Source organism: Mustelus asterias, chromosome X (genome assembly GCF_964213995.1).
Source record: "Mustelus asterias chromosome X, sMusAst1.hap1.1, whole genome shotgun sequence".
Classification (NCBI taxonomy): domain Eukaryota; kingdom Metazoa; phylum Chordata; class Chondrichthyes; order Carcharhiniformes; family Triakidae; genus Mustelus; species Mustelus asterias.
In genome coordinates, this window is record NC_135834.1 from 8,341,445 (window position 1) to 8,367,904 (window position 26,460).

The 26,460-nt window shown below is 51.3% G+C and overlaps 1 protein-coding gene across 1 annotated transcript in view; it reads left to right on the top strand.

Annotated features, from left to right (window-relative positions):
• Positions 1 to 3,465: 3,465 nt before the first annotated feature.
• Positions 3,466 to 26,460, top strand: part of LOC144481837 (RNA-binding motif, single-stranded-interacting protein 3-like) — a 144,217-nt gene continuing 121,222 nt past the window's right edge. Inside the window, exons 1-3 of the mRNA XM_078200990.1 lie at positions 3,466 to 3,533; positions 5,584 to 5,800; positions 26,299 to 26,443. Of these exons, the coding sequence (XP_078057116.1) occupies positions 3,466 to 3,533; positions 5,584 to 5,800; positions 26,299 to 26,443 (430 nt within the window). The remainder of the gene's footprint in view (positions 3,534 to 5,583; positions 5,801 to 26,298; positions 26,444 to 26,460) is intronic.

Sequence of the window (26,460 nt, forward strand, 5' to 3'; positions counted from 1 at the left end):
GGATATGGGCCAAACGCAGGCAAATGGGACTAGTTCAGTTTAGGAACCAGGCGGCACGGTAGCGCAGTGGTTAGCACTGCTGCCTCACAGAGCCAGGGACACGGGTTCGATTCTGGCCTCGGGTGACTGTGTGGAGTTTGCACGTTCTCCCCATGTCTGCGTGGGTTTCCTCCGGGTGCTCCGGTTTCCTCCCACAGTCCGAAGATGTGCGGATTAGGTGGATTGGCCATGCTAAATTATCCCTGAGTGTCAGGGGAATCAGCTAGGGTAAATGCATGGGGTTATGGGGATAGGGCCTGGGTGGTGTGATCGGTGCAGACGTGATGGGCTGAATGGCCTCCTTCCGCAGTGTAGGGGTTGTATGAAATCTGATCGGCATGGACGAAGGGCCTGTTTCCGTGCTGTATATCTTTGTGACTCCATGGCCATCAGGTCGTGAAGTGGGAATTGAACCCAGAGTTCCTGTGGGAATTGAACTCCGAGTTCCTGCCCTCCCTTGTATCCGTCTCTGATGTTACAAAGCCCGTGTCCCGATGGGCAGGACACTGCAAATCAAAAGTGCATTTCTCCACACATCGGCTGGTCGTGTATTTTGGGGGAAAAACATCTTATTTTATGTTTGTTGCAGCCTAACAGTGCAATCAGAAATATTCAGTTCACATACAGATTCAGCACAGTCTCCAGCAGAATCTATTCTGGAACTGCAAGGACCTTGAGCTAATTAAAGAACATAGCCATCACCTCATGCTGTAACCAGTTCTCAGTTCAACTTTGGAAACACTTAAATGCACTCAGAACCATTTACAGCCTGATGTTCCGTTTATTATTGGACATCAGTGGGATGTGGGCGTCGCTGGCTGGGCCCAGCATTTATTGCCCATCCCTAGTTGCCCCTTGAGAAGGTGGTGGTGAGCTGCCACCTTGAATCACTGCAGTCCCTGTGGTGTAGGTACACCCACAGTGCTGTTAGGGAGGGAGTTCCAGGATTGTTATTGGACATCAGTCAGTCCATGTGGTGTAGGTACATCCACAGTGCTGTTAGGGAGGGAGTTCCAGGATTGTTATTGGACATCAGTCAGTCCATGTGGTGTAGGTACACCCACAGTGCTGTTAGGGAGGGAGTTCCAGGATTGTTATTGGACATCAGTCAGTCCATGTGGTGTAGGTACACCCACAGTGCTGTTAGGGAGGGAGTTCCAGGATTGTTATTGGACATCAGTCAGTCCATGTGGTGTAGGTACACCCACAGTGCTGTTAGGGAGGGAGTTCCAGGATTGTTATTGGACATCAGTCAGTCCATGTGGTGTAGGTACACCCACAGTGCTGTTAGGGAGGGAGTTCCAGGATTGCTATTGGACATCAGTCAGTCCATGTGGTGTAGGTACACCCACAGTGCTGTTAGGGAGGGAGTTCCAGGATTGTTATTGGACATCAGTCAGTCCAGGTGGTGTAGGTACACCCAGAGTGCTGTTAGACAGGGAGTTCCAGGATTGTTATTGGACATCAGTCAGTCCATGTGGTGTAGGTACACCCACAGTGCTGTTAGGGAGGGAGTTCCAGGATTGTTATTGGACATCAGTCAGTCCATGTGGTGTAGGGACGCCCACAATGCTGTTAGGGAGGGAGTTCCAGGATTTTGACCCAGCGACAGTGAAGGAACGGTGATATATTTCCCAGTCAGGATGGTGAGTGGCTTGGAGGGGAACTTGCAGGTGGTGGTGTTCCCAGGTATCTGCTGCTCTTGTCCTTCTAGATGGAAGTGGTTGTGGGTTTGGAAGGTGCTGTCTAAGGAGCCTTGGTGAGTTGCTGCAGTGCATCTTGTAGATGGTACACACTGCTGCTACTGAGCGTCGGTGGTGGAGGGAGTGAATGTTTGTGGATGGGGGGCCAATCAAGCGGGGCTGCTTTGTCCTGGATGGTGTTGAGCTTCTTGAGTGTTGTTGGAGCTGCACCATCCAGGCAAGTGGGGAGTATTCCATCACACTCCTGACTTGTGCCTTGTAGATGGTGGACAGGCTTTGGGGAGTCAGGAGGTGAGTTACTCACCGCAGGATTCCCAGCCTCTGACCTGCTCTTGTAGCCACTGTGTTTATGTGGTGAGTCCAGTTGAGTTTCTGGACAATGGTAACCCCAAGGATGCTAAAATGTTGCTTCTGTTCCCTCCTGTTCCTGTTATTGGACATCAGTCAGTCCATGTGGTGTAGGTACACCCACAGTGCTGTTAGGGAGGGAGTTCCAGGATTGTTATTGGACATCAGTCAGTCCATGTGGTGTAGGTACACCCACAGTGCTGTTAGGGAGGGATTTGTGTCGTATCTCCAGCTCTGAGTGTGATGGAATACTACCCACTTGCCTGGATGGTGCGGCTCCAACAACATTCAAGAAGCTCAACACCATCCAGGACAAAGCAGCCCCGCTTGATTGGCCCCCCATCCACAAACATTCACTCCCTCCACCACCGACGCTCAGTAGCAGCCGTGTGTACCATCTACAAGATGCACACTTCATCGGGCCGGCATTTATTGCCCTTCCCTACTTCCTACTTACCCTTGAGCATTTCAAAGGGTAGTTCAGAGTCAGCCTCTCCACATTGCTGGTGATCTGGAGTCACATGTGATCCAGACTTCCACCCCTCAAAGGGACATTTGTGAACCAGGTTTTGAATAACAATCTTTTAACTCCAGATTTTTTTTATTGAATTCAATTTTCACCATCTGCCATGGTGGGATTCGAACCCAGGTCCCCCAGAGCGTCAGCCCAGTGACAATGCCATTACGCCACCGTCTCCCCTTCAGTCAAATAAACCGAGAGAAGATGTGGGACTGTCTAAAACTAGGCGTCATGAATAGAATTGGGCGGCACGGTGGCACAGTGGTTAGCACTGCTACCTCACAGCACCAGGGACCCGGGTTCAATTCCGGCCTCGGGTCACTGTCTGTGTGGAGCTTGCACATTCTCCCCGTGTCTGCCTGGGTTTCCTCCGGGTGCTCCGGTTTCCTCCCACATTCCAAAGATGTGTAGGTTAGGTGGATTGGCCATGCTAAATTGCCCCTTAGTGTCCAAAGATGTGCAGGTTAGGTGGATTGGCCATGCTAAATTGCCCCTTAGTGTCCAAAGATGTGTAGGTTAGGTGGATTGGCCATGCTAAATTGCCTCTTAGTGTCCAAAGATGTGCAGGTTAGGTGGATTGGCCATGCTAAATTGCCCCTTAGTGCCCAAAGATGTGTAGGTTAGGTGGATTGGCCATGCTAAATTGCCTCTTAGTGTCCAAAGATGTGCAGGTTAGGTGGATTGGCCATGCTAAATTGCCCATTAGTGCCCAAAGATGTGCAGGTTAGGGGGATTGGCCGTGCTAAATGGCCTCCTTCTGCACTGTAGGGATTCTACGATTCTGAGATCATCACCAAAAAGTCCAATCGGGAAAGTTCTTTCCCCAGAGCGTGGGAGAATTTGGGATGGGCGGGAATGCTGGATGAGTGCCTGAGGGAGAATGGAGACGAAGGATTTGTGGAGGAGGTGAAAAGGAAAGGAAGGTGGAGCAGAAGCGCTGGCATGGACCAGTGGGGCTGAATGGCCTGGTTTTGTGCTGGACTTTGTCTGGAATTCGATGCCAGTGTAACTTCTCTGGGTGTTGTGGTAACAAAGTTAATCCATTGAGCTGCAGGGGGATTGCTTTGAACTGAATGGGCTGTTTGCCTTCCCACTGCCTTCCCAAATGGACTCCTGTAAAGTGGCGCTCGTTAGCTGAGTGCCCAGGTTGAAACTTCTGCAGAGCTGAGAAACTCCCATGGTCCCTTGCGGGGGGCAGTTGAGTCTAATTTGAGGCAGGGACCTGCCCTTTTGAGTGGGGATCCGGCACCCCTCTGGACTCAGGGAGTCGCACTCTCACCCTTAGGGTCAGTGGTGTTCTGGATTCAAGTCCCACTCCGCCACATCCGCTGTGGGAGCTGGCAACCTTTGATTGGGAGCAACATAAATGGGAATTCATGGACAGAAGGAGGCCAGCCAGCTCATCGCACTGTTGCCAGCTCTCTGAAAGAGTGATTCAATTGGTCCCCCCCCCCCTTTGCTATAGCTCAGTGGGGTGGCACTCTTCAACCTGCAGGGGCTAGGGGTTAGAACGGGGTGGGGGATGGATCTGACTGGGTTGCTCTGCAGAAAGCGGGTACAAAGTCGAGGAGGCGAATGGCCTCCTTCTGTGCCAAATGACTCTGGGACTGAATGGCGGCAGGGTGGCACAGTGGTGAGCACTGCTGCCTCACAGCGCCAGGGACCTGGGTTCAATTCCGGCCTCGGGTAACTGTGTGGAGTTTGCACGTTCTCCCCGTGTCTGCATGGGTTTTCTCCGGGTGCTCCGGTTTCTTCCCACACTCCACAGATGTGCAGGTTTGGTGGATTGGCCATGCTAAATTGCCCCTTAGTGTCCAAAGATGTGCAGGTTAGGTGGATTGGCCGTGCTAAATTGCCCCTTAGTCTCCAAAGGTGTGTAGGTTAGGTGGATTGGCCATGCTAAATTTCCCCTTAGTGTCCAAAGATGTGTAGGTTCGGTGGATTGGCCATGCTAAATTGCCCCTTAGTGTCCAAAGATGTGTAGGTTAGGTGGATTGGCCATGCTAAATTGCCCCTTAGTGTCCAAAGATGTGTAGGTTAGGTGGATTGGCCATGCTAAATTGCTACTTAGTGTCCAAAGATGTGCAGGTTAGGTGGATTGGCCATGCTAAATTGTCCCTTAGTGTCCAAAGATGTGTAGGTTAGGTGGATTGGCCATGCTAAATTGCTACTTAGTGTCCAAAGATGTGCAGGTTAGGTGGATTGGCCATGCTAAATTGCCCCTTCGTGTCCAAAGATATGTCGGTTAGATGGATTGGCCATGCTAAATTGCCCCTTCGTGTCCAAAGATGTGCAGGTTAGGTGGATTGGCCATGCTAAATTAACCCTAATGTCAGGGGGACCAGCAGGGTAAATATGTAGGGTTACGGGAATAGGGCCTGGGTGGGATTGTGGTCGGTGCAGACTCGATGGGCCGAATGGCACTGTAGGGATTCTATGATAAAAGTCCTCTTGACGATGTTGCTGTCAATGTCTCCCATCGGTGACCTGAAGCCTGCTCATCCAATCGTAGTCCTTCGAGCATTTGACCACAGGGACATGTCTGCCGGGATCTGGGGAAAGGTGTTTGGCGCAGGCAGGATGGGTTGAACGGCCTCCTTTTGGGCTGCGACCATTCCATGTAGGTCAGAGTTCAAACCTCGATGCGGGGCCTGTTCAAGGTTGAGGGATGCCAGGGTGAAGCCAGGCTGTTCCTTAAAATGAATGAGAGTTGGCAAGGCTTCTAACAGAAAATCCATTGTAACTAAGGTTGGCACACGTAAATGTCAGGAAGGCCTGACAGCCAGACTTGGCAGGGTGGAATGTGAATTAAATGCTCCGACTGCTAGGCCAACCAGACTACATTACACCAGTGTGAAAATATGTTCACAAACACATACGGGGTGCGAATATACATGTTACCCAATCGGGAAAAAAAAGGGCCAGTATTCTCATTTCCCAGTTTTACTGGGATGTTTTTTCCCCACTGGGCAGGATTTTCCAGTCCTTCCCGCCCTTTCCGCCAGCGGGACTTTCCAGTCCCGTCGAAGACGACCCCTGGCGGCGGGTTCTCCAGCGGCAGGGCAGGGCGTGCCGCACCAAACGGAGTAGACGTCGGCGGGACTGGACGATCCGGCCAATGGCGACCGGAAAACATGCCACCGAGGAGCTGGATAATCCCACCCCGCCACTTTCTTACCGGGAGGGGAGGGTATCGCGGCAGCCATTACTGTGAGCGCACCAGCCTCTTAATTCCTGACAGTGTGACTCGCTGAAGTCGGTTCCACTTTTCGGCAAAGTTTTCGCCCGAGACGTGTTAGTTTTCCCCCGTTCCTTTGGCCTGAAGGCCCTGAGTCTTGCTCGGAGTTGCTCACTGGCGTCTGATACGTGTTAGAGAGTGGCCAGTCGTCATGCGTAATATACAAAAACATGAACTGGGAGTATGAGTTGGCCCCTCAAGCCTGTTCCGCCATTCAATAAGATCATGGCTGATCTGATTGTCCACAGTCCCCATCTAACTCTGATAACCTTTGACTCCCTTGCATTCAATGTTGATGCACTATTCAACCATGATGGGAAGGCAGGGTGGGGGAGGGGGGGGTGAGGTGATTAGGGGAGGACGATTAGAGCCCAGGCAAATTCTGTCCACACCATGCATATACAAACACACAAATACAGACTCACACAAATACGCACATATGAATGCATGCAAACTCGTGGACATACATGCCCACACAGATGTACAGATACAGACATGCATACAAATGCTCAAATAAACACATGAGTACATAGAATCATAGAGTAACACAGTGCAGAAGATACCCCTCGGCCCATCGAGTCCGCACCGACACATTGGAAATACCTGACTTCCCACCTAATCCCATTTACCAGCACTTGGCCCATAGCCCTGAACATGCCAAGTGCTCATCCAGGTACTTTTTAAAGGATGTGAGGCAACCTGCCTCCACCCTCCCACGTCACGGGACACTGGCTTCCAGTTGCTAAAGCAACCTTCTGTCATCACCCTCTCTCCTACAACTGAGCCAATTTTGAATCCACTTTATCAAATTACCCTGTATACATGCGTATTTACCTTCTTTATCAGTCTCCCATGTGGGGCCTTGTCAAAGGCTTTGCTGAAATCCATATAAACTACATCGACTGCACTACTCTTATCTACACTTATCTACACACCTGGTCGCATTCTCAAAAAATTCAATCAAATTTGTTAGGCATGACCTCCCTTTGACAAAGCCATGCTGACTATCCCTGTTTAAACCTTGCCTCTGCAAGTGGAGATAGTGGATTCTCTCCTTCAGAAGTTTCTCCAATACATTCCTTCCCGTTGACGTGAGACTCACTGGTCTGTAGTTCCCTGGTTTATCTGTACAACCCTTCTTAAATAGCAGAACCACATTAGCTGTTCTCCAATCCTCTGACAACCCCCCCCGTGATGTGGAGATGCCGGCGTTGGACTGGGGTGGGCACAGTAAGAAGTCTCACAACACCAGGTTAAAGTCCAACAGGTTTATTTGGTAGCAAACACCATAAGCTTTCGGAGCGCTGCTCCTTCGTCAGATTTCCACTCCATCTGACGAAGGAGCAGCGCTCCGAAAGCTTATGGTGTTTGCTACCAAATAAACCTGTTGGACTTTAACCTGGTGTTGTGAGACTTCTTACTGTGAACTCCCCCGTGGCCAGAGAGGGATTAAAAATTTGGGTCAGAGTCCCTGCAATCTCCTCCCTTGCCCCCCACAGCAGCCTGGGACACAATACATCTGGACCTGGAGACTTATCCACTTTGAAGGCTGCCAACACCTCCAATACCTTATCCTTCCCGGAGACAAAAATACACAAAAATGCATACATACATGTGTACACACACACACGAACACATATATGGTGTAGAGATTAATCGCATTTTGAGATGCCACACCGAATCCCACCAAAGAGGATCACCTCGCTTCGTAATCTGTTGAAAGTGTTTGGGAAGGTGTGAACTGTTCTTCATTAACGTTTAGAGGGTCATGAACAGAAAGACCTGACACTCACTTTAAGTGAATAATTAACAAGTTATTTATTTAACCCCGGGAACTTTAACTAAACAAGTAACATATAAATTAAAGTAAGGTTCTACTGGAATACTGTTCAAATAAAGACAAGGATCATTCATCACCAAAAAATGATAAAATAACAGAAATTAGTCATTCTCAAAAAATATACAACTCGGTGTCTTGGCTTTGGAGAACCTTTGGGAGTCCTTCTGTCTATTCCGCTGTCTGTAAGCTCTTTCTGATTTTGGTACCCTTCGTTAGATAGATGGAGAGTCCTCTTAAGAGATATTCTAAGCTGGCAGGGAGCTGCTCTTCCCCTCTCTAGGTGTTGAGAGGTGGCAGCTCTTCAGTTGAACTGCAGGCCTACAGTTGAGTTATAACCCTGATGACCTGATCAATTTTCCTACACCAGGATTGGCCTGATGTTGTCAACAACAGCCAAATGCAAGTTTTATAGGTGCCTGATAGCTGAGTGTCTTTTTTAAACTGATAGGCTGTCAAAATTCAAAAGCCTGTTACCACGCCAACCCTGATGCTTGTTCCTCGATACAAATGTTGCAGTCTGTGTACCCTGTGTGCCCCTGCATTTTAAACGTCCAAGCACCGACACAAAACTAGCTTTTAAAGGGACCACACTTTGCAAACTCAACTTCATGACAATGCATGCACACGCACGTATACAAACACGCACACAGACGCAAGCACACACACTCCGATACATCACTCTCGCACCAGTTGTGTCCCCACCACTGCCTGAGCTTTGCTACCCTGGCTCAAGTCAGCGATCAAAGCTTGGATTTTCCTGTTCACCGCATCTCAGTCTTGGTGTGTTTGCCACTGAGGAAGCTTCTGACCCAGAGTTTTTTGTTTTGTGCGTAGAAAAACTTCCGCTTTAAGAGCAGCTCCGTCGCGCGGGTTTTGTGACCGATCTTTGGCTGTTTCGGACGCAATTACAGCTGCCTGCTTCAAAACGACCCGAAACAGGATGAGGCTGGTGGAAGAAATCTGTTCCATTCTGCCCAAAGAATACACAGATTTAAAGCAGATTAAAATGGTCTCGACGGTGGGGGGGGGGAGATTTTGGGTCTTGAACCCAATTCGGAACAGGCAAATGTGTTCGCGGCAGTGTCAATGGTTTCCGCCCTCTCTCCTACAGCAGTGCTAAGTAGCTGCGGTATTTTCCCCCTGTGCCCCATGGTTGGGTTAGACCTTTCTCTGGGTGACGCCAGTTGGTGCCAGCCTTGGCCAGCCCATGGTAGAGGAATCAACCCTCAATCCCTGGTTGCCTGGTCCCTTTGTTGCCCTGGTGAGCTGGCCGATCCTAGCAGGATGCCGACTGAATCCGGAGGGGCCTCTTGATGGCGCTGGGGTGGGTCTGGGCCCACACGCAGCTGCGCGCAATGTTTAGTGGCCAGTTGGCATCGAGACGCCGAAACATGGCTGCTTGCAAATTGAGCTTTACAAACTCAATGGCAGTTCCCAATGGATGCTGGGTGCAGACTCGTTGGGCCGAATGGCCTCCTTCTGCACTGTTGGGATTCTATATATGTTCAGAGAAAAGGGATTTACAATTGTATCGCACCTCTCAGGACAAAAGGCTTTGCAACCAGTGAAGTAATTTCTGAGGCCTAGTTACTGCTGTAAAGGGGGGGAAGCGTGGTAGCCAATCAGTGCACAGCAAGATCCCAGAAAGAGCTTATGAATAAATGACCCGATAATCAGTCTTTGATCACGGGAGAAATGTTGGCCAGGATACCGAGGAGACCTCCTTCGCGCTTCTCCGAAATAGCGCCCGCGGGAGTGGGATTCAAGTCCTCAGCCTTCAGACTTTACAACAAGAATAGGAAGGCTGAGTTAAAGAGAACGCACATCACGGCACTCGTGTGAAGGGCCGAGTGGCATTATCACTCGAATATTAATTCAGAAGCTCAGCTAATGTTCTGGGGACCTGAGTTCGAATCCCGCCACGGCAGATGGTGGAATTTGAATCCAAAAAAAAAATCTGGAATTAAGAATCGACTGACGATCGTGAAACCATTGTCGGAAAAACCCATCTGGTTCACTTTAGGGAAGGAAATGTGCCGTCCTTACCCAGTCTGGCCTACACCTGACTCCAGAGCCACAGCAATGTGGTTGACTCTCAACTGCCCTCTAAAATGGGCCTCGCAAGACACTCAGTTCAAGGGCAACTAGGGATGGGCAATAAATACTGGCCCAACCAGCGACGCCCATGTCCCACGAATGAATTAAAAAAAACATCAGGGTCACTCGATGGGGTAGGGTGGGAGCGGAGAAGGGGCAAAGGTCAAAGGGAGGCTTGCGATTAAGGGGAAGTGAGGTGGCAATTCGGGTTGGAGAAGTCCAAATGGCAGCAACACCATGACAGAACACAGGGCCCAGCAGCCAGCGTGAGGTTTGACGTGATGGCCGACTAGCATCTCAAAGCGGGGAGAGGCCCGGGACTAGCCATGGGCGTGATGGGCCAAATGGCCTCCTCCTTGCCTGTAACCTGGCCGTAACTTTACACCCGAGCTTTCTCATTGCATCCTGCATGCGTGGGGCCTACATGCGGCACGGTGGCACAGCGGTTAGCACTGCAGCCTCACAGCGCCAGGGACCCGGGTTCGATTCCCGGCTCGGGTCACTGTCTCTGTGGAGTTTGCACATTCTCCCCGTGTCTGCATGGGTTTCCTCCGGGTGCTCCGGTTTCCTCCCACACTCCAAAGATGTGCAGGTTAGGTGGATTGATTTGATTTGATTTGATTTGATTTATTATTGTCACATGTATTAACATACAGCGAAAAGTATTGTTTCTTGCGCGGTATACAGACAAAGCATACCGTTCATAGAGAAGGAAGGGAGAGGGTGCAGAATGTAGTGTTACAGTCACAGCTAGGGTGTGGAGAAAGATCAACTTAATGCGAGGTAGGTCCATTCAAAAGTCTGACAGCAGCAGGGAAGAAGCTGTTCTTGAATCGGTTGGTATGTGAACTCAGACTTTTGTATCTTTTTCCCGAAGGAAGAAGGTGGAAGAGAGAATGTCCGGGGTGCGTGGGGTCCTTGATTATGCCGGCTCCTTTGCCGAGGCAGCAGGAAGTGTAGACAGAGTCAATGGATAGGAGGCTGGTTTATGTGATGGACTGGGCTACATTCACGAACCTTTGTAGTTTCTTGCGGTCTTGGGCAGAGCAGGAGCCAGACCAAGCTGTGATACAACCAGAAAGAATGCTTCCTATGGTGCATCTGTAAAAGTTGGTGAGAGTCGTAGCTGACATGCCAAATTTCCTTAGTCTTCTGAGAAAGTAGAGGCGTTGGTGGGGCTTTCTTAATTATAGTGTCGACATGGAGGGACCAAGACCATTGGCCATGGTAAATTGCCCCTTAGTGTCCAAAGATGTGCGGGTTAGGTGGATTGGCCATGGTAAATTGCCCCTTAGTGTCCAAAGATGTGCAGGTTAGGTAGATTGGCCATGGTAAATTGCCCCTTAGTGTCCAAAGATGTGCAGGTTAGGTGGATTGGCCATGGTAAATTGCCCCTTAGTGTCCAAAGATGTGCCGGTTAGGTTGATTGGCCATGGTAAATTGCCCCTTAGTGTCCAAAGATGTGCAGGTTAGGGGGATTGTCCATGCTAAATTGCCCCTTAGTGTCCAAAGATGCATAGGTTAGGTGGATTGGCCATGCTAAATTGCCCCTTAGTGTCCAAAGATGTGCGGGTTAGGGGGATTGGCTATGATAAGTTGACTCTAGTGTCAGGGGGATTAGCAGGATAAATATGTGGGATAATGCGTGGCTGGGATTGTGGCTGGTGCATTCTTCTGCACCGTAGGGATTCTATGATGTTTGCTGGAAAGGCCAGAGGAAGTAGGAATTTCCCTTTAGTCCCGTAATCCGGGGATGGGGTACTTCCAGTGTTTGAGGGGGGGACAGTTGGGCTTTATAACAAGCAGGCCAGCAGTAATGCTGTCATCGCAGGGGTTAACACAGGCAGGCTTCATCTGCAACTCTTTCAGCTTGCAAAAATCGGCTCGCTTTAAAGAGCCTTATTCCCTGGCGCACGGGCTGGAATGTGTTGATGGCACCGTGTTTTTAATCAGGCCTTTAGCCTGAGAAGCTCTGTGTAGCCTCTTTGTATCACACACGGAGACACTGCTTTGTGTGGCCAATTGAACGCAGCAAGCAGGGGAAAAATGTTTCACTCAATGCGACTGTGACACTTTGCCCTTCTCTGTGAAAACTGCTTGCTGACGTCACTCCTTTAACTCAGCCCACATCTGTGTAAGGCCGGGTCCCCAAACACTTACGCCCAGAACATTTGGGAGCTTTTTTTTCAATCTACATTGTCTGATTCTTCCGAGCGTTTGTTCCTCATTATTCCCTCCTCCTCTTCCTGGAGGTTGGAGTGTGTTCCCATCTCCCCACCCCCGCCCCCTCCCCCACACTGTTCAACTGCAGTGTGCATCACAGCTGAGCCCAGATACCCCATCGGCACCCTTCCCGCAGGCCCTGCTTTACACAGCCCGTGCCCCTCCCCTTTGCGGCTTGTGTTTGGGGTCAGTGTGGCTCCCACAGCAACGTCGTGGGTTCAAGCCCCGCGCTGGAGCACAAGGCCGATTGGCGTCGAGAAAGAGTGCCCTCGGAGCTGCCCGCTTTCATGTCAGACATTTAACTGAGCCCCCCCTACCCACCCCCCCCCCCCACCCCACCCTTGCCTTTCCCAAGGAGGGCGTAGAATGGCCAATCCACCCAATCTGCACATCTTTGGACACCAAGGGACAATTTAGCATGGCCAATCCACCAAACCTGCACATCTTTGGACACTAAGGGACAATTTAGCATGGCCAATCCACCAAACCTGCACATCTTTGGACACTAAGGGGCAATGTGGCATGACCAATCCACCTAACCGACACATCTTTGGACACTAAGGGGCAGCACGGTAGCACAGTGATTAGCACTGCTGCCTCACAGCACCAGGGACCCGGGTTCGATCCCCAGCTCGGGTCACTGTCTGTGCGGAGTCTGTACGTTCTCCCCGTGTCTGCGTGGGTTTCCTCCGGGCGCTCCGGTTTCCTCCCACAGTCGGAAAGACGTGCTGGTTAGGGTGCATTAGACATAGACATAGAACAGTACAGCACAGAACAGGCCCTTCGGCCCACGATGTTGTGCCGAGCTTTATCCGAAACCAAGATCAAGCTATCCCACTCCCTATCATCCTGGTGTGCTCCATGTGCCTATCCAATAACCGTTTAAATGTTCCTAAAGTGTCTGACTCCACTGTCACTGCAGGCAGTCCATTCCACACCCCAACCACTCTCTGCGTAAAGAACCTACCTCTGATATCCTTCCTATATCTCCCACCATGAACCCTATAGTTATGCCCCCTTGTAATAGCTCCATCCACCCGAGGAAATAGTCTTTGAACGTTCACTCTATCTATCCCCTTCATCATTTTATAAACCTCTATTAAGTCTCCCCTCAGCCTCCTCCGCTCCAGAGAGAACAGCCCTAGCTCCCTCAACCTTTCCTCATAAGACCTACCCTCCAACCCAGGCAGCATCCTGGTAAATCTCCTCTGCACTCTTTCCAGCGCTTCCACATCCTTCTTATAGTGAGGTGACCAGAACTGCACACAATATTCCAAATGTGATCTCACCAAGGTCCTGTACAGTTGCAGCATAACCTCACGGCTCTTAAACTCCAACCCCCTGTTAATAAAAGCTAACACACTATATGCCTTCTTCACAGCTCTATCCACTTGACTGGCAACCTTTAGAGATCTGTGGATATGGACCCCAAGATATCTCTGTTCCTCCACAGTCTTCAGAACCCTACCTTTGACCCTGTAATCCACATTTAAATTAGTCCTACCAAAATGAATCACCTCATATTTATCAGGGTTAAACTCCATTTGCCATTTTTCAGCCCAGCTTTGCATCCTATCTATGTCTCTTTGCAGCCTACAACAGCCCTCCACCTCATCCACTACTCCACCAATCTTGGTGTCATCAGCAAATTTACTGATCCACCCTTCAGCCCCCTCCTCTAAGTCATTAATAAAAATCACAAAGAGCAGAGGACCAAGCACTGATCCCTGTGGCACTCCGCTAGCAACCTGCCTCCAATCCGAAAATTTTCCATCCACCACCACCCTCTGTCTTCGATCAGATAGCCAATTACCTATCCAATCTGCCAACTTTCCCTCTATCCCACACCTCCTTACTTTCATCATAAGCCAACCATGGGGGACCTTATCAAACGCCTTACTAAAATCCATGTATATGACATCAACTGCCCTACCTTCATCAACACAGTTACCTCCTCAAAAAATTCTATCAAATTTGTGAGGCACGACTTGCCCTTCACGAATCCGTGCTGACTATCCCGGATTAATCCGCATCTTTCTAAATGGTCGTAAATCCCATCCCTCAGGACCTTTTCCATCAATTTACCAACCACCGAAGTAAGACTAACCGGTCTATAATTACCAGGGTCATTTCTATTCCCTTTCTTAAACAGAGGAACAACATTCGCCACTCTCCAGTCCTCTGGCACCATCCCCGTGGACAGTGAGGACCCAAAGATCAAAGCCAAAAGCTCTGCAATCTCATCCCTTGCCTCCCAAAGAATCCTAGGATATATTTCATCAGGCACAGGGGACTTACCGACCTTCAGTTATTCAAAACTGCCAGTACATCCTCCCTCCGAACATCTATTTCCTCCAGCCTATTAGCCTGTAACACCTTCTCTTCCTCAAAAACATGGCCCCTCTCCTTGGTGAACACTGAAGAAAAGTATTCATTCATCACCTCGCCTATCTCTACTGACTCCAGACACAAGTTCCCACTACTGTCCTTGACCAGCCCTAACCTCACCCTGGTCATTCTTTTATTCCTCACATCAGAGTAAAAAGCCTTGGGGTTTTCCTTGATCCGACCCGCCAAGGACTTCTCATGTCCCCTCCTAGCTCTCCTAAGCCCCTTTTTCAGCTCATTCCTTGCTAACTTGTAACCCTCAATCGAGCCATCTGAACCCTGTTTCCTCATCCCTACATAAGCTTCCCTCTTCCTTTTCACAAGACATTCCACCTCTTTCGTGAACCATGGTTCCCTCACTCGGCCATTTCCTCCCTGCCTGACAGGGACATACCTATCAAGGACACCCAGTATTTGTTCCTTGAAAAAGTTCCACTTTTCATTAGTGCCTTTCCCTGCCTTTCCCATCTTATGCCCCCTAATTCTTGCCTTATCGCATCATCATTTAGCATTGGCCGTGCTAAATTCTCCCTCAGTGTACCCGAACAGGAATGTGGCGACTCGGGGATTTTTCACAGTAACTTCATTGCAGTGTTAATGTAAGCCTTACTCGTGACACTAATAAATTAGACGTTTAAAAATCTTTAACACCCCATTGTGGAGATGAGCAGGAGGGAGGGCCATCCCAACCCATTCCTCAAGCAGCGTCACGCAAACAGATGATGCAGTGTTGTTTGTATGACCTTGCTGCAAAGTGCCTGCTGTGTGTGTACATAGACCTCCTGGAGGGGAAGGGTTTCCAATTGGGAAGTTTGTATCTGCCGCGCATGTTTTACTATATGTGTTGGCTGTGATATTTCGCCCCTGACTTTTCTCCATTCAGCCTCGTATCGCTGGGCGCTCGTTCCATTCAACAATCATAGAATCCCTCCAGTGCAGAAGGAGGCCATTCAGCCCATCGAGCCCGCATCGACTCTCTGAAAGAATGTCTTATCCAGATGCACACCCTGGCCTATCCCCGTAACCCCACACATTTAGCATGGTCAATCCACCTAACCTACACATCTTTGGACACTAAGGGGCAATTTAGCATGGCCAATCCACCTAACCTGCACACCTTTGGACACTAAGGGGCAATTTAGCGTGGCCAATTCACCTAACCCACACATCTTTGGACACTAAGGAACAATTTAGCATGGCCAATCCACCTAACCTACACATCTTTGGACACTAAGGGGCAATTTAGCATGGCCAATCCACCTAACCTGCACATCTTTGGACACTAAGGAACAATTTAGCATGGCCAATCCACCTAACCTGCACATCTTTGGACACTAAGGGGCAATTTAGCGTGGCCAATTCACCTAACCTGCACATCTTTGGACACTAAGGGGCAATTTAGCATGGCCAATTCACCTAACCTGCACATCTTTGGACACTAAGGGGCAATTTAGCATGGCCAATCCACCTAACCTGCACATCTTTGGGACACTAAGGGGCAATTTAGCATGGCCAATCCACCTAACCTGCACATCTTTGGACATCCCTGGTGCTGTGAGGCAGCATTGCTAACCACTGTGCCACCGTGCAACATCCTGCATTTCTATAGCACCTTTAACTCAGTAAGACATGCCTAAGGTGCTTCACAGGAGCAACCAAAACATAACACCAAGCCACAAAAGGAGATATTACGACAGGTGACCAAAAGCTTGGTCAAAGAGGTCGGTTTTAAGTTGTGTCTTAAAAGGGGAGAGTGAGGTAGAGAGGGGCAGAGAGGTTTAGGGAGGGAATTCCAGAGCTTGGGGCCCAGACAGCTGAAGGCACGGCCGCCAATGGCGGAACGATTAAAATCAGGGATCCCCGAGAGGCTGGAATTCGAGGAATGCAGAGATCTGGGAGGATTATGGGACTGGAGGGGGTTACAGAGATAGGGAGGTGTGTGGGGCTGGAGGATATTACGGAGATAGGGAGGGGGCGTGGGGGCTGGAGGAGGTTGCAGAGATAGGGAGGGAGTGTAGGGACTGTAGAAGGTTACAGAGATAGGGAGCGTTGTGGGGCTGGAGGAGGTTACAGAAATAGGGAGGGTTGTAGGGACTGGAAGGAGTGACAGAGATAGGGAGGGGTGTAGGGGCTGGAGGGGGTTACAGAGATAGGGAGGGGTGTAGGGGCTGGAGGAGGTTACAGAGATTGGGAGGTGTAGGGGCTGGAGGAGAAGGTTACAGAGACAGGGATGGGGTGTAGGGGGCTGGAGGAGGTTACAGAGATAGGGAGGGGGTGTAGGGGCTGGAGGAGGTTACAGAGATAGGGAGGGTTGTAGGGACTGGAAGAAGTGACAGAGATAGGGAGGGGATGTAGGAGGCTGGAGGGGGTTACAGAGATAGGGAGGGGTGTAGGGGCTGGAGGAGGTTACAGAGATTGGGAGGTGTAGGGGCTGGAGGACAAGGTTACAGAGATAGGGATGGGGTGTAGGGGGCTGGAGGAGGTTACAGAGATAGGGAGGGGGTGTAGGAGCTGGAGGAGGTTACAGAGATAGGGAGGGAGTGTAGAGGCTGGGGGAGGTTTCAGAAATAGGGAGGGGGTGTAGGGGCTGGAGGAGGTTACAGAGATAGGGAGGGGGTGTAGGGGCTGGAGGAGGTTACAGAGATAGGGAGGGGTGTAGGGGCTGGAGGAGGTTACAGAGATAGGGAGGGGTGTAGGGGCTGGAGAAGGTTATCGAGATAGAGAGGGGGTGTAGGGGGCTGGAGGAGGTTACAGAGATAGGGAGGGGGTGTAGGGGCTGGAGGAGGTTACAGAGATAGGGAGGGGTGTAGGGGCTGGAGAAGGTTATCGAGATAGAGAGGGGGTGTAGGGGGCTGGAGGAGGTTACAGAGATAGGGAGGGATGTAGGGGCTGGAGGAGGTTACAGAGATAGGGAGGGGATGAGGAGGTATTTGAAAGCAAGGATGAAAAATTTCACATTGTAGCAATGCTGGACCAGGAGGGTGAGCGCCGGCGATTCTGTTTCACGACATTTAAAAAATGAAGCTTTCTTGCTCACTGCACGTGTTGGTTTGTTGTCCCATGCTGGCTGTGAGGGCATCTTGAATCAAAATGTGAAGGGTTTGATAGCTTCCCCTACTTCTGATGAAGTGTTCTCAGTCCTTGGCTGGGTGCGGGAAAGCAAATGACAATTTGCATTCTTGTCCCTCAAAAATGTCCCTGGGAAAACCGAGAGCTTTCCAAAAAAAAGTGGATTTAGTGTGGCTTTTCACTTAGCCGTGAATCAGTGGGCAAATTGTTCCTCGCTCCTTGTTGCTCAGCTGTCCTTCTGTTCAAAGGGCAACCCTTCATAAACGTGTTTGCAGAGATTCGAATCATTCTGTTCGGGTTCTGAAGGCAAATCTGGCCCCAATCTGCAGAGTTGCTGCCTTCTGGCCATACCCTCTGGTGTGCCACTTGAGTGAGAGATGGTGGCGCAGTGGAAATGTCACCGGGCTGGTAATCCAGAGGCCTAGGCTAATGGAGGCCGTGGGTTCAAATCCCGCCTTCCCAAGGGGAGGAATTTAAATTCAATAAATGAAATCTGGAATTGAAAGGCGATCTCTGTGACGGTGAATTTTTGGCCAGACCCATCTGGTTGAAGGAAATTTAGTTATCCTGAACATGGTCTGGCCTACGTGGGGAGCCAATGGCCTAGTGGTATTATTGCTGGAGTATTAATCCAGAAACTCAGCGAATGTTCTGGGGACCCGGGTTCGAATCCCACCACGGCAGATGGTGGAATTTGAATTCAATAAAAAATATCTGGAATTAAGAATCTACTGATGAAACCATTGTCGGAAAAACCCATCTGGTTCACTAATGTCCTTTCGGGAAGGAAATCTGCCGTCCTTACCCGGTCTGGCCTACATGTGACTCCAGAGCCACAGCAATGTGGTTGACTCGCAACTGCCCTCGGGCCACTAGGAATGGGCAATAAATGCTGGCCCAGCCAGCGACGCCCATGTCCCACGAATGAATTAAAAAAAAATTGACTCTGAAGCCAAAAGTACTCTTTAAAATGGCTTAGCAAGCCACTCAGTTCGAGGGTAATGAGGGGTGGGCAATAAATGCTGGTACATGCCAGTGATGCGCACACATCCCATCGAAGAATAAAGACGGGGGAAAAAGGCGAAGAGCTCCTTGAAGCAGGCCCGAGGTTTGCCAACGCTGATTGGCTGTAGCTGTGGCAATTTAATCACATGACTTCCCATCTCAACCCAGGGGAACAGCTTTTTTCCACGTCATCTCCCAATATTTTTGTGGCTAATAATCCCAACTGCTCAGAGAAGATGGGTGTTGGGAACCCTTTCAAAGAAAAACAAAGATGTGTGGGTTAGGTGAATTGGCAATGTTAAATTGCCCCTTATTGTCCAAAGATGTGCAGGTTAGGTGGGTTGGCCATGCTAAATTGTCCCTTAGTGTCCAAAGATGTGTAGGTTAGGCTGATTGGCCATGCTAAATTGCCCCTTCGTGTCCAAAGATGTGTAGGTTAGGTGGATTGGCCATGCTAAATTGCCCCTTAGTGTCCAAAGATGTGCAGGTTAGGTGGATTGGCCATGCTAAATTACCCCTTAGTGTCCAAAGATGTGCAGGTTAGGTGGATTGGCCATGCTAAATTGCCCCTTATTGTCCAAAGATGTGTAGGTTAGGTGGATTGGCCACGTTAAGTTGCCCCTTATTGTCCAAAGATGTGTAGGTTAGGTGGATTGGCCATGTTAAGTTGCCCCTTAGTGTACAAAGATGTGTAGGTTAGGTGGATTGGCCATGCTAAATTGCCCCTTAGTGTCCAAAGATGTGCAGGTTAGGTGGATTGGCCACGCTAAATTGCCCCTTAGTGTCCAAAGATGTGCAGGTTGGGTGGATTGGCCATGCTAAATTGCCCCTTAGTGTCCAAAGATGTGTAGGTTAGGTGGATTGGCCATGTTAAGTTGCCCCTTAGTGTCCAAAGATGTACAGGTTAGGGGGATTAGCGGGGTAAATATGTGGGATTATGTAAGCCTGTGTAAGAGTCGGAGCAGACTCGACCGGCCGCTTCTGCGCTGTCAGGATTCTGTGATAGTGCCATTATGTAATCTGCATCGAAATAATGCATTTCACAAGGTAGGTTATTTCTGTACACAATGTATAATGACACATCTTTGCTGACACAGTCTGGATTTATGTTTGAACATGTTTTCCCTGTGGCTGGTGCTGTGATGAATGATGTTTCTCATTCGGGCAGTAGTGACTGAATCAGCTGTTTGTGGCCCAGGCACGATTCTGTTCCACTTACGCAAGCACAGTTCCGAGAGAGGCACCTTTCAAAGTCACTCCGCACGTGGCGATGATAAGTCCTCCTGACAAACTGCATGTCCTGAAATCACATCTGCAAACAGCCTAGAGCCTTGCGCCCCCCACCCCCTCTCCCCCCCCCTCCCCCACCTGCCCACACACGACCAGGGTGTCCTGGGTGGCACCCATAGTGTCGGTGTGGCCTGGCGGGGAGGAGGTTTCCCTCCCCTGGCACGTTGACACAAAATCAGACGCACGTTTCCCTCCGAACAGCTTCCTGCTCCTGGCAAAAATATCCGCCGCAGGAAATCTGCTGCCTTTCGTTCCGATGGCGCTGGGACGCAGTGACCGCGCAGGAAAAGGATTTGTATCACACCTTGCGACATCCCAAAGTGCCTCACAGAAGTGTTTTTGGAAGTGGGGTCACTGATGACGCATCGGAGGCGCGGCAGAGAATCGGCGCACAGCAAGGTCCCACAAACGGCAAAGCGGTCATGAGCCCGCGACTCTGTTTTTCGCGACAGTGATTGAAGGGTAAACATTGGCCAGGACTCTTCACGAGAGCTCCGCAACTCTCCGTCGAAGTAGCGCCATAGGATCTTTGACATCCACTTGGGAGGTAGATGGGACCTCAGTTTAACATCTCGTCTGACACCTCTTGACAGTGCAGCACTCCCTCAGTGCTGCATTGAAGTATCAAGCTGTATTTTTGTCTCTGGAGTGATACCCGCGACCTACTGACTCAGGTGTGAGAGTTCCACCGGAGTTAGCAGTGCTTTCAAGTTCACCATAGTGGCGAAGGTTACATGGTACAGTGTCACTCCAGGAGTTACAGGGTACAGTGTCACTCCAGGAGTTACAGGGTACAGTGTCACTACAGAGGTTGCAGGGTACAGTGTCACTACAGGGTACAATGTCACTACAGGGGTTACAGGGTACAGTGTCACTCCAGGAGTTACAGTGTACTGTGTCACTCCAGGAGTTACAGGGTACAGTGTCACTACAGGGGTTGCAGGGTACAGTGTCACTACAGGGTACAGTGTCACTACAGGGGTTACAGGGTACAGTGTCACTACAGGAGTTACAGGGTACAGTGTCACTCCAGGAGTTACAGGGTACAGTGTCACTACAGGGGTTACAGGGTACAGTGTCACTACAGGGGTTACAGGGTACAGTGTCACTACAGGGGTTACAGGGTACAGTGTCACTACAGGGGTTACAGGGTACAGTGTCAGTGCAGGAGTTACAGGGTAGAGAGTCACTACAGGGGTTACAGGGTACGGTGTCACTACAGGGGTTACAGGGTACAGTGTCACTGCAGGAGTTACAGGGTACAGTGTCACTGCAGGGATTACAGGGTACAGTCTCACTACAGGAGTTACAGGGTACAGTCTCACTACAGGGGTTACAGGGTACAGTCTCACTACAGGAGTTACAGGGTACAGTCTCACTACAGGAGTTACAGGGTACAGTCTCACTACAGGAGTTACAGGGTACAGTCTCACTACATGAGTTACAGGGTACAGTGTCACTACAGGAGTTACAGGGTACAGTCTCACTACAGGAGTTACAGGGTACAGTCTCACTACATGAGTTACAGGGTACAGTGTCACTACAGGAGTTACAGGGTACAGTCTCACTACAGGTGTTACAGGGTACAGTGTCACGACAGGAGCTAATGGTACTGTGTCACCACATCAGGTATTACATGGTACAGTGTCAACCCAGGAGTTGCATGGTACAGCTGGGTGGTAGTGTGAGTACAGGGGGAGTTGGGTGGTACAGTGTCAGTACAGGGCGAGTTGGGTGGCAGTGTCAGTACAGGGGGAGTTGGGTGGTACAGTGTCAGTACAGGGGGAGTTGGGTGGTACGGTGTCAGTACAGGGGGAGTTGGGTGGTACAGTGTCAGTACAGGGGGAGTTGGGTGGTACAGTGTCAGTACAGGGGGAGTTGGGTGGGACAGTGTCAGTACAGGGGGAGTCGGGTGGTACGGTGTCAGTACAGGGGGAGTTGGGTGGTACAGGGTCAGTACAGGGGGAGTTGGGTGGTACAGTGTCAGCACAGGGGGAGTTGGGTGGTACAGTGTCAGTACAGGGGGAGTTCGGTGGCAGTGTCAGTACAGGGGGAGTTGTGTTGTACAGTGTCAGTACAGGGCGAGTTGGGTGGTACAGTGTCAGTACAGGGGGAGTTGGGTGGTACAGTGTCAGTACAGGGGGAGTTGGGTGGTACAGTGTCAGTACAGGGGGAGTTGTGTTGTACAGTGTCAGTACAGGGGGAGTTGGGTGGTACAGTGTCAGTACAGGGGGAGTTGGGTGGTACAGTGTCAGTACAGGGGGAGTTGGGTGGTACAGTGTCAGTACAGGGGGAGTTGGGTGGTACAGTGTCAGTACAGGGGGAGTTGGGTGGTACAGTGTCAGTACAGGGGGAGTTGGGTGGTACAGTGTCAGTACAGGGGGAGTTGGGTGGTACAGTGTCAGTACAGGGGGAGTTGTGTTGTACAGTGTCAGTACAGGGGGAGTTGGGTGGTACAGTGTCAGTACAGGGGGAGTTGGGTGGTACAGTGTCAGTACAGGGGGAGTTGGGTGGTACAGTGTCAGTACAGGGGGAGTTGGGTGGTACAGTGTCAGTACAGGGGGAGTTGGGTGGCAGTGTCAGTACAGGAGGAGTTGGGTGGTACGGTGTCAGTACAGGGGGAGTTGGGTGGTACAGTGTCAGTACAGGGGGAGTTGGGTGGCAGTGTCAGTACAGGGGGAGTTGGGTGGTACAGTGTCAGTACAGGGGGAGTTGGGTGGCAGTGTCAGTACAGGGGGAGTTGGGTGGTACAGTGTCAGTACAGGGGGAGTTGGGTGGCACGGTGTCAGTACAGGGAGAGTTGGGTGGTACAGTGTCAGTACAGGGGGAGTTGGGTGGTACGGTGTCAGTACAGGGGGAGTTGGGTGGTACAGTGTGAGTACAGGGGGAGTTGGGTGGCAGTGTCAGTACAGGAGGAGTTGGGTGGTACAGTGTCAGTACAGGGGGAGTTGGGTGGTACAGTGTCAGTACAGGGGGAGTTGGGTGGTACAGTGTCAGTACAGGGGGAGTTGGGTGGTACAGTGTCAGTACAGGGGGAGTTGGGTGGCAGTGTCAGTACAGGGGGAGTTGGGTGGTACAGTGTCAGTACAGGGGGAGTTGGGTGGTACGGTGTCAGTACAGGGGGAGTTGGGTGGTACAGTGTCAGTACAGGGGGAGTTGGGTGGTACCGTGTCAGTACAGGGGGAGTTGGGTGGCAGTGTCAGTACAGGGGGAGTTGGGTGGTACAGTGTCAGTACAGGGGGAGTTGGGTGGTACGGTGTCAGTACAGGGGGAGTTGGGTGGTACAGTGTCAGTACAGGGGGAGTTGGGTGGTACAGTGTCAGTACAGGGGGAGTTGGGTGGCAGTGTCAGTACAGGGGGAGTTGGGTGGTACAGTATCAGTACAGGGGGAGTTGGGTGGTACGGTGTCAGTACAGGGGGAGTTGGGTGGGACAGTGTCAGTACAGGGGGAGTTGGGTGGCAGTGTCAGTACAGGGGGAGTTGGGTGGGACAGTGTCAGTACAGGGGGAGTTGGGTGGTACGGTGTCAGTACAGGGGGAGTTGGGTGGTACAGTGTCAGTACAGGGGGAGTTGGGTGGGACAGTGTCAGTACAGGGGGAGTTGGGTGGGACAGTGTCAGTACAGGGGGAGTTGGGTGGGGCAATGTCAGTACAGGGGGAGTTGGGTGGGACAGTGTCAGTACAGGGGGAGTTGGGTGGCAGTGTCAGTACAGGGGGAGTTGGGTGGGACAGTGTCAGTACAGGGGGAGTTGGGTGGGACAGTGTCAGTACAGGGGGAGTTGGGTGGGACAGTGTCAGTACAGGGGGAGTTGGGTGGCAGTGTCAGTACAGGGGGAGTTGGGTGGTACAGTGTCAGTACAGGGGGAGTTGGGTGGGACAGTGTCAGTACAGGGGGAGTTGGGTGGGACAGTGTCAGTACAGGGGGAGTTGGGTGGCAGTGTCAGTACAGGGGGAGTTGGGTGGGACAGTGTCAGTACTGGGGGAGTTGGGTGGGACAGTGTCAGTACAGGGGGAGTTGGGTGGGACAGTGTCAGTACAGGGGGAGTTGGGTGGGACAGTGTCAGTACAGGGGGAGTTGGGTGGGACAGTGTCAGTACAGGGGGAGTTGGGTGGCAGTGTCAGTACAGGGGGAGTTGGGTGGGACAGTGTCAGTACAGGGGGAGTCGGGTGGTACGGTGTCAGTACAGGGGGAGTTGGGTGGCAGTGTCAGTACAGGGGGAGTTGGGTGGTACAGTGTCAGTACAGGGGGAGTTGGGTGGGACAGTGTCAGTACAGGGGGAGTTGGGTGGTACAGTGTCAGTACAGGGGGAGTTGGGTGGGACAGTGTCAGTACAGGGGGAGTTGGGTGGGACAGTGTCAGTACAGGGGGAGTTGGGTGGGACAGTGTCAGTACAGGGGGAGTTGGGTGGGACAGTGTCAGTACAGGGGGAGTTGGGTGGGACAGTGTCAGTACAGGGGGAGTTGGGTGGGACAGTGTCAGTACAGGGGGAGTCGGGTGGTACAGTGTCAGTACAGGGGGAGTTGGGTGGTACAGTGTCAGTACAGGGGGAGTTGGGTGGTACAGTGTCAGTACAGGGGGAGTTGGGTGGGACAGTGTCAGTACAGGGGGAGTTGGGTGGTACAGTGTCAGTACAGGGGGAGTTGGGTGGGACAGTGTCAGTACAGGGGGAGTTGGGTGGGACAGTGTCAGTACAGGGGGAGTTGGGTGGGACAGTGTCAGTACAGGGGGAGTTGGGTGGGACAGTGTCAGTACAGGGGGAGTTGGGTGGTACAGTGTCAGTACAGGGGGAGTTGGGTGGGACAGTGTCAGTACAGGGGGAGTTGGGTGGGACAGTGTCAGTACAGGGGGAGTTGGGTGGGACAGTGTCAGTACAGGGGGAGTTGGGTGGGACAGTGTCAGTACAGGGGGAGTTGGGTGGGACAGTGTCAGTACAGGGGGAGTTGGGTGGGACAGTGTCAGTACAGGGGGAGTTGGGTGGGACAGTGTCAGTACAGGGGGAGTTGGGTGGTACAGTGTCAGCACAGGGGGAGTTGGGTGGGACAGTGTCAGTACAGGGGGAGTTGGGTGGGACAGTGTCAGTACAGGGGGAGTTGGGTGGGACAGTGTCAGTACAGGGCGAGTTGGGTGGCAGTGTCAGTACAGGGGGAGTTGGGTGGGACAGTGTCAGTACAGGGGGAGTTGGGTGGTACAGTGTCAGTACAGGGGGAGTTGGGTGGGACAGTGTCAGTACAGGGGGAGTTGGGTGGGACAGTGTCAGTACAGGGGGAGTTGGGTGGCAGTGTCAGTACAGGGGGAGATTCTGTTCTGCATTAACCTTGCGGGGACTGTGCGCCTGGGCACAAACACACCTTGCAGCTTCAGACGACTTTGAGAAACGGTTTGATCGTGTCTTCCCTTTGGAGTTAATGTTGTTTGGTGCCAAATGTTTGTTTTTATTTATTCTCAGAGTGCGGGCATCGCTGGCAATGCCAGCTGTTGTTGCCCATCCCTGACTGCCCTTGAGAAGGTGGTGGTGAGCTGCCACCTTGAATCACTGCAGTCTCTGTGGTGTATGTACACCCACAGTGCTGTTAGGGAGGGAGTTCCAGGATTGTTATTGGACATCAGTCAGTCCATGTGGTGTAGGTACACCCACAGTGCTGTTAGGGAGGGAGTTCCAGGATTGTTATTGGACATCAGTCAGTCCATGTGGTGTAGGTACATCCACAGTGCTGTTAGGGAGGGAGTTCCAGGATTGTTATTGGACATCAGTCAGTCCGTGTGGTGTAGGTACACCCACAGTGCTGTTAGGGAGGGAGTTCCAGGATTATTATTGGACATCAGTCAGTCCATGTGGTGTAGGTACACCCACAGTGCTGTATTGGAGGGAGTTCAAGGATTTTGACCCAGCGACAGTGAAGGAACGGTGATATATTTCCGAGTCAGGATGGTGAGTGACTTGTCGGGGAACCTGCAGATATGAGTCCGTGAGAGTGACTGTGTCAGGCTGTTGCTTGACTAGTCTGTGAGACATCTCTCCCAGTGTTGGCACTAGCCCCAGGTGTTACTAAGATGGACTTTGCAAGGTCGACTGGGCTGGGTTTGCTGTTGTCGTTTCTGGTTTCTGGATTGATGCCGGGTGGTCTGTCCGATTTAATTCCTTTTAGACTTTAGTGTGGTTTGATACAACCGTGTGTCTCACTCGGGCAGTTCAGAGGGCAGCTAAGACTCAATCTGGAGTCAGAACTAAGCCAGACCGGGTAAGGATGGCAGATTTCCTTCCCTAAAGGGACGTTAGTGAACCAGATGGGTTTTTCAGATCGATGACAATGGTTGTCATGGCCATCGTTCCGGAGACGAGCTTTATAACTGCAGATTTTATTGATTGGAATTTTAAATTCCACCAGCTGCCAGGGTGGGATTTGAACCTGTGTACCCGAAGCTTTAGCCTGAGCCTCTGGGCACCTCACTGCTGCGTGAGTGTCGCCAGCAAGCGTGGCCGGGCAATTCGACCTTGGGTTTTATCACAGTTGAGCCTGTCCAGCCTCTCACTCGACAGCTCAGTGCTTACGTGGCGGCGATTGGAGACGGGGAGCCCTGGCGGGGCCGGGCGCTGAGGGAGCAGCTGTGCCCGGTTGCCAGGATGATCGATCGGTTGGCCGGCGTTCCGAATGACAGTGGGCAGCAGCAGAGGGACGGCGAAGGTGAATTTGCAACTCGC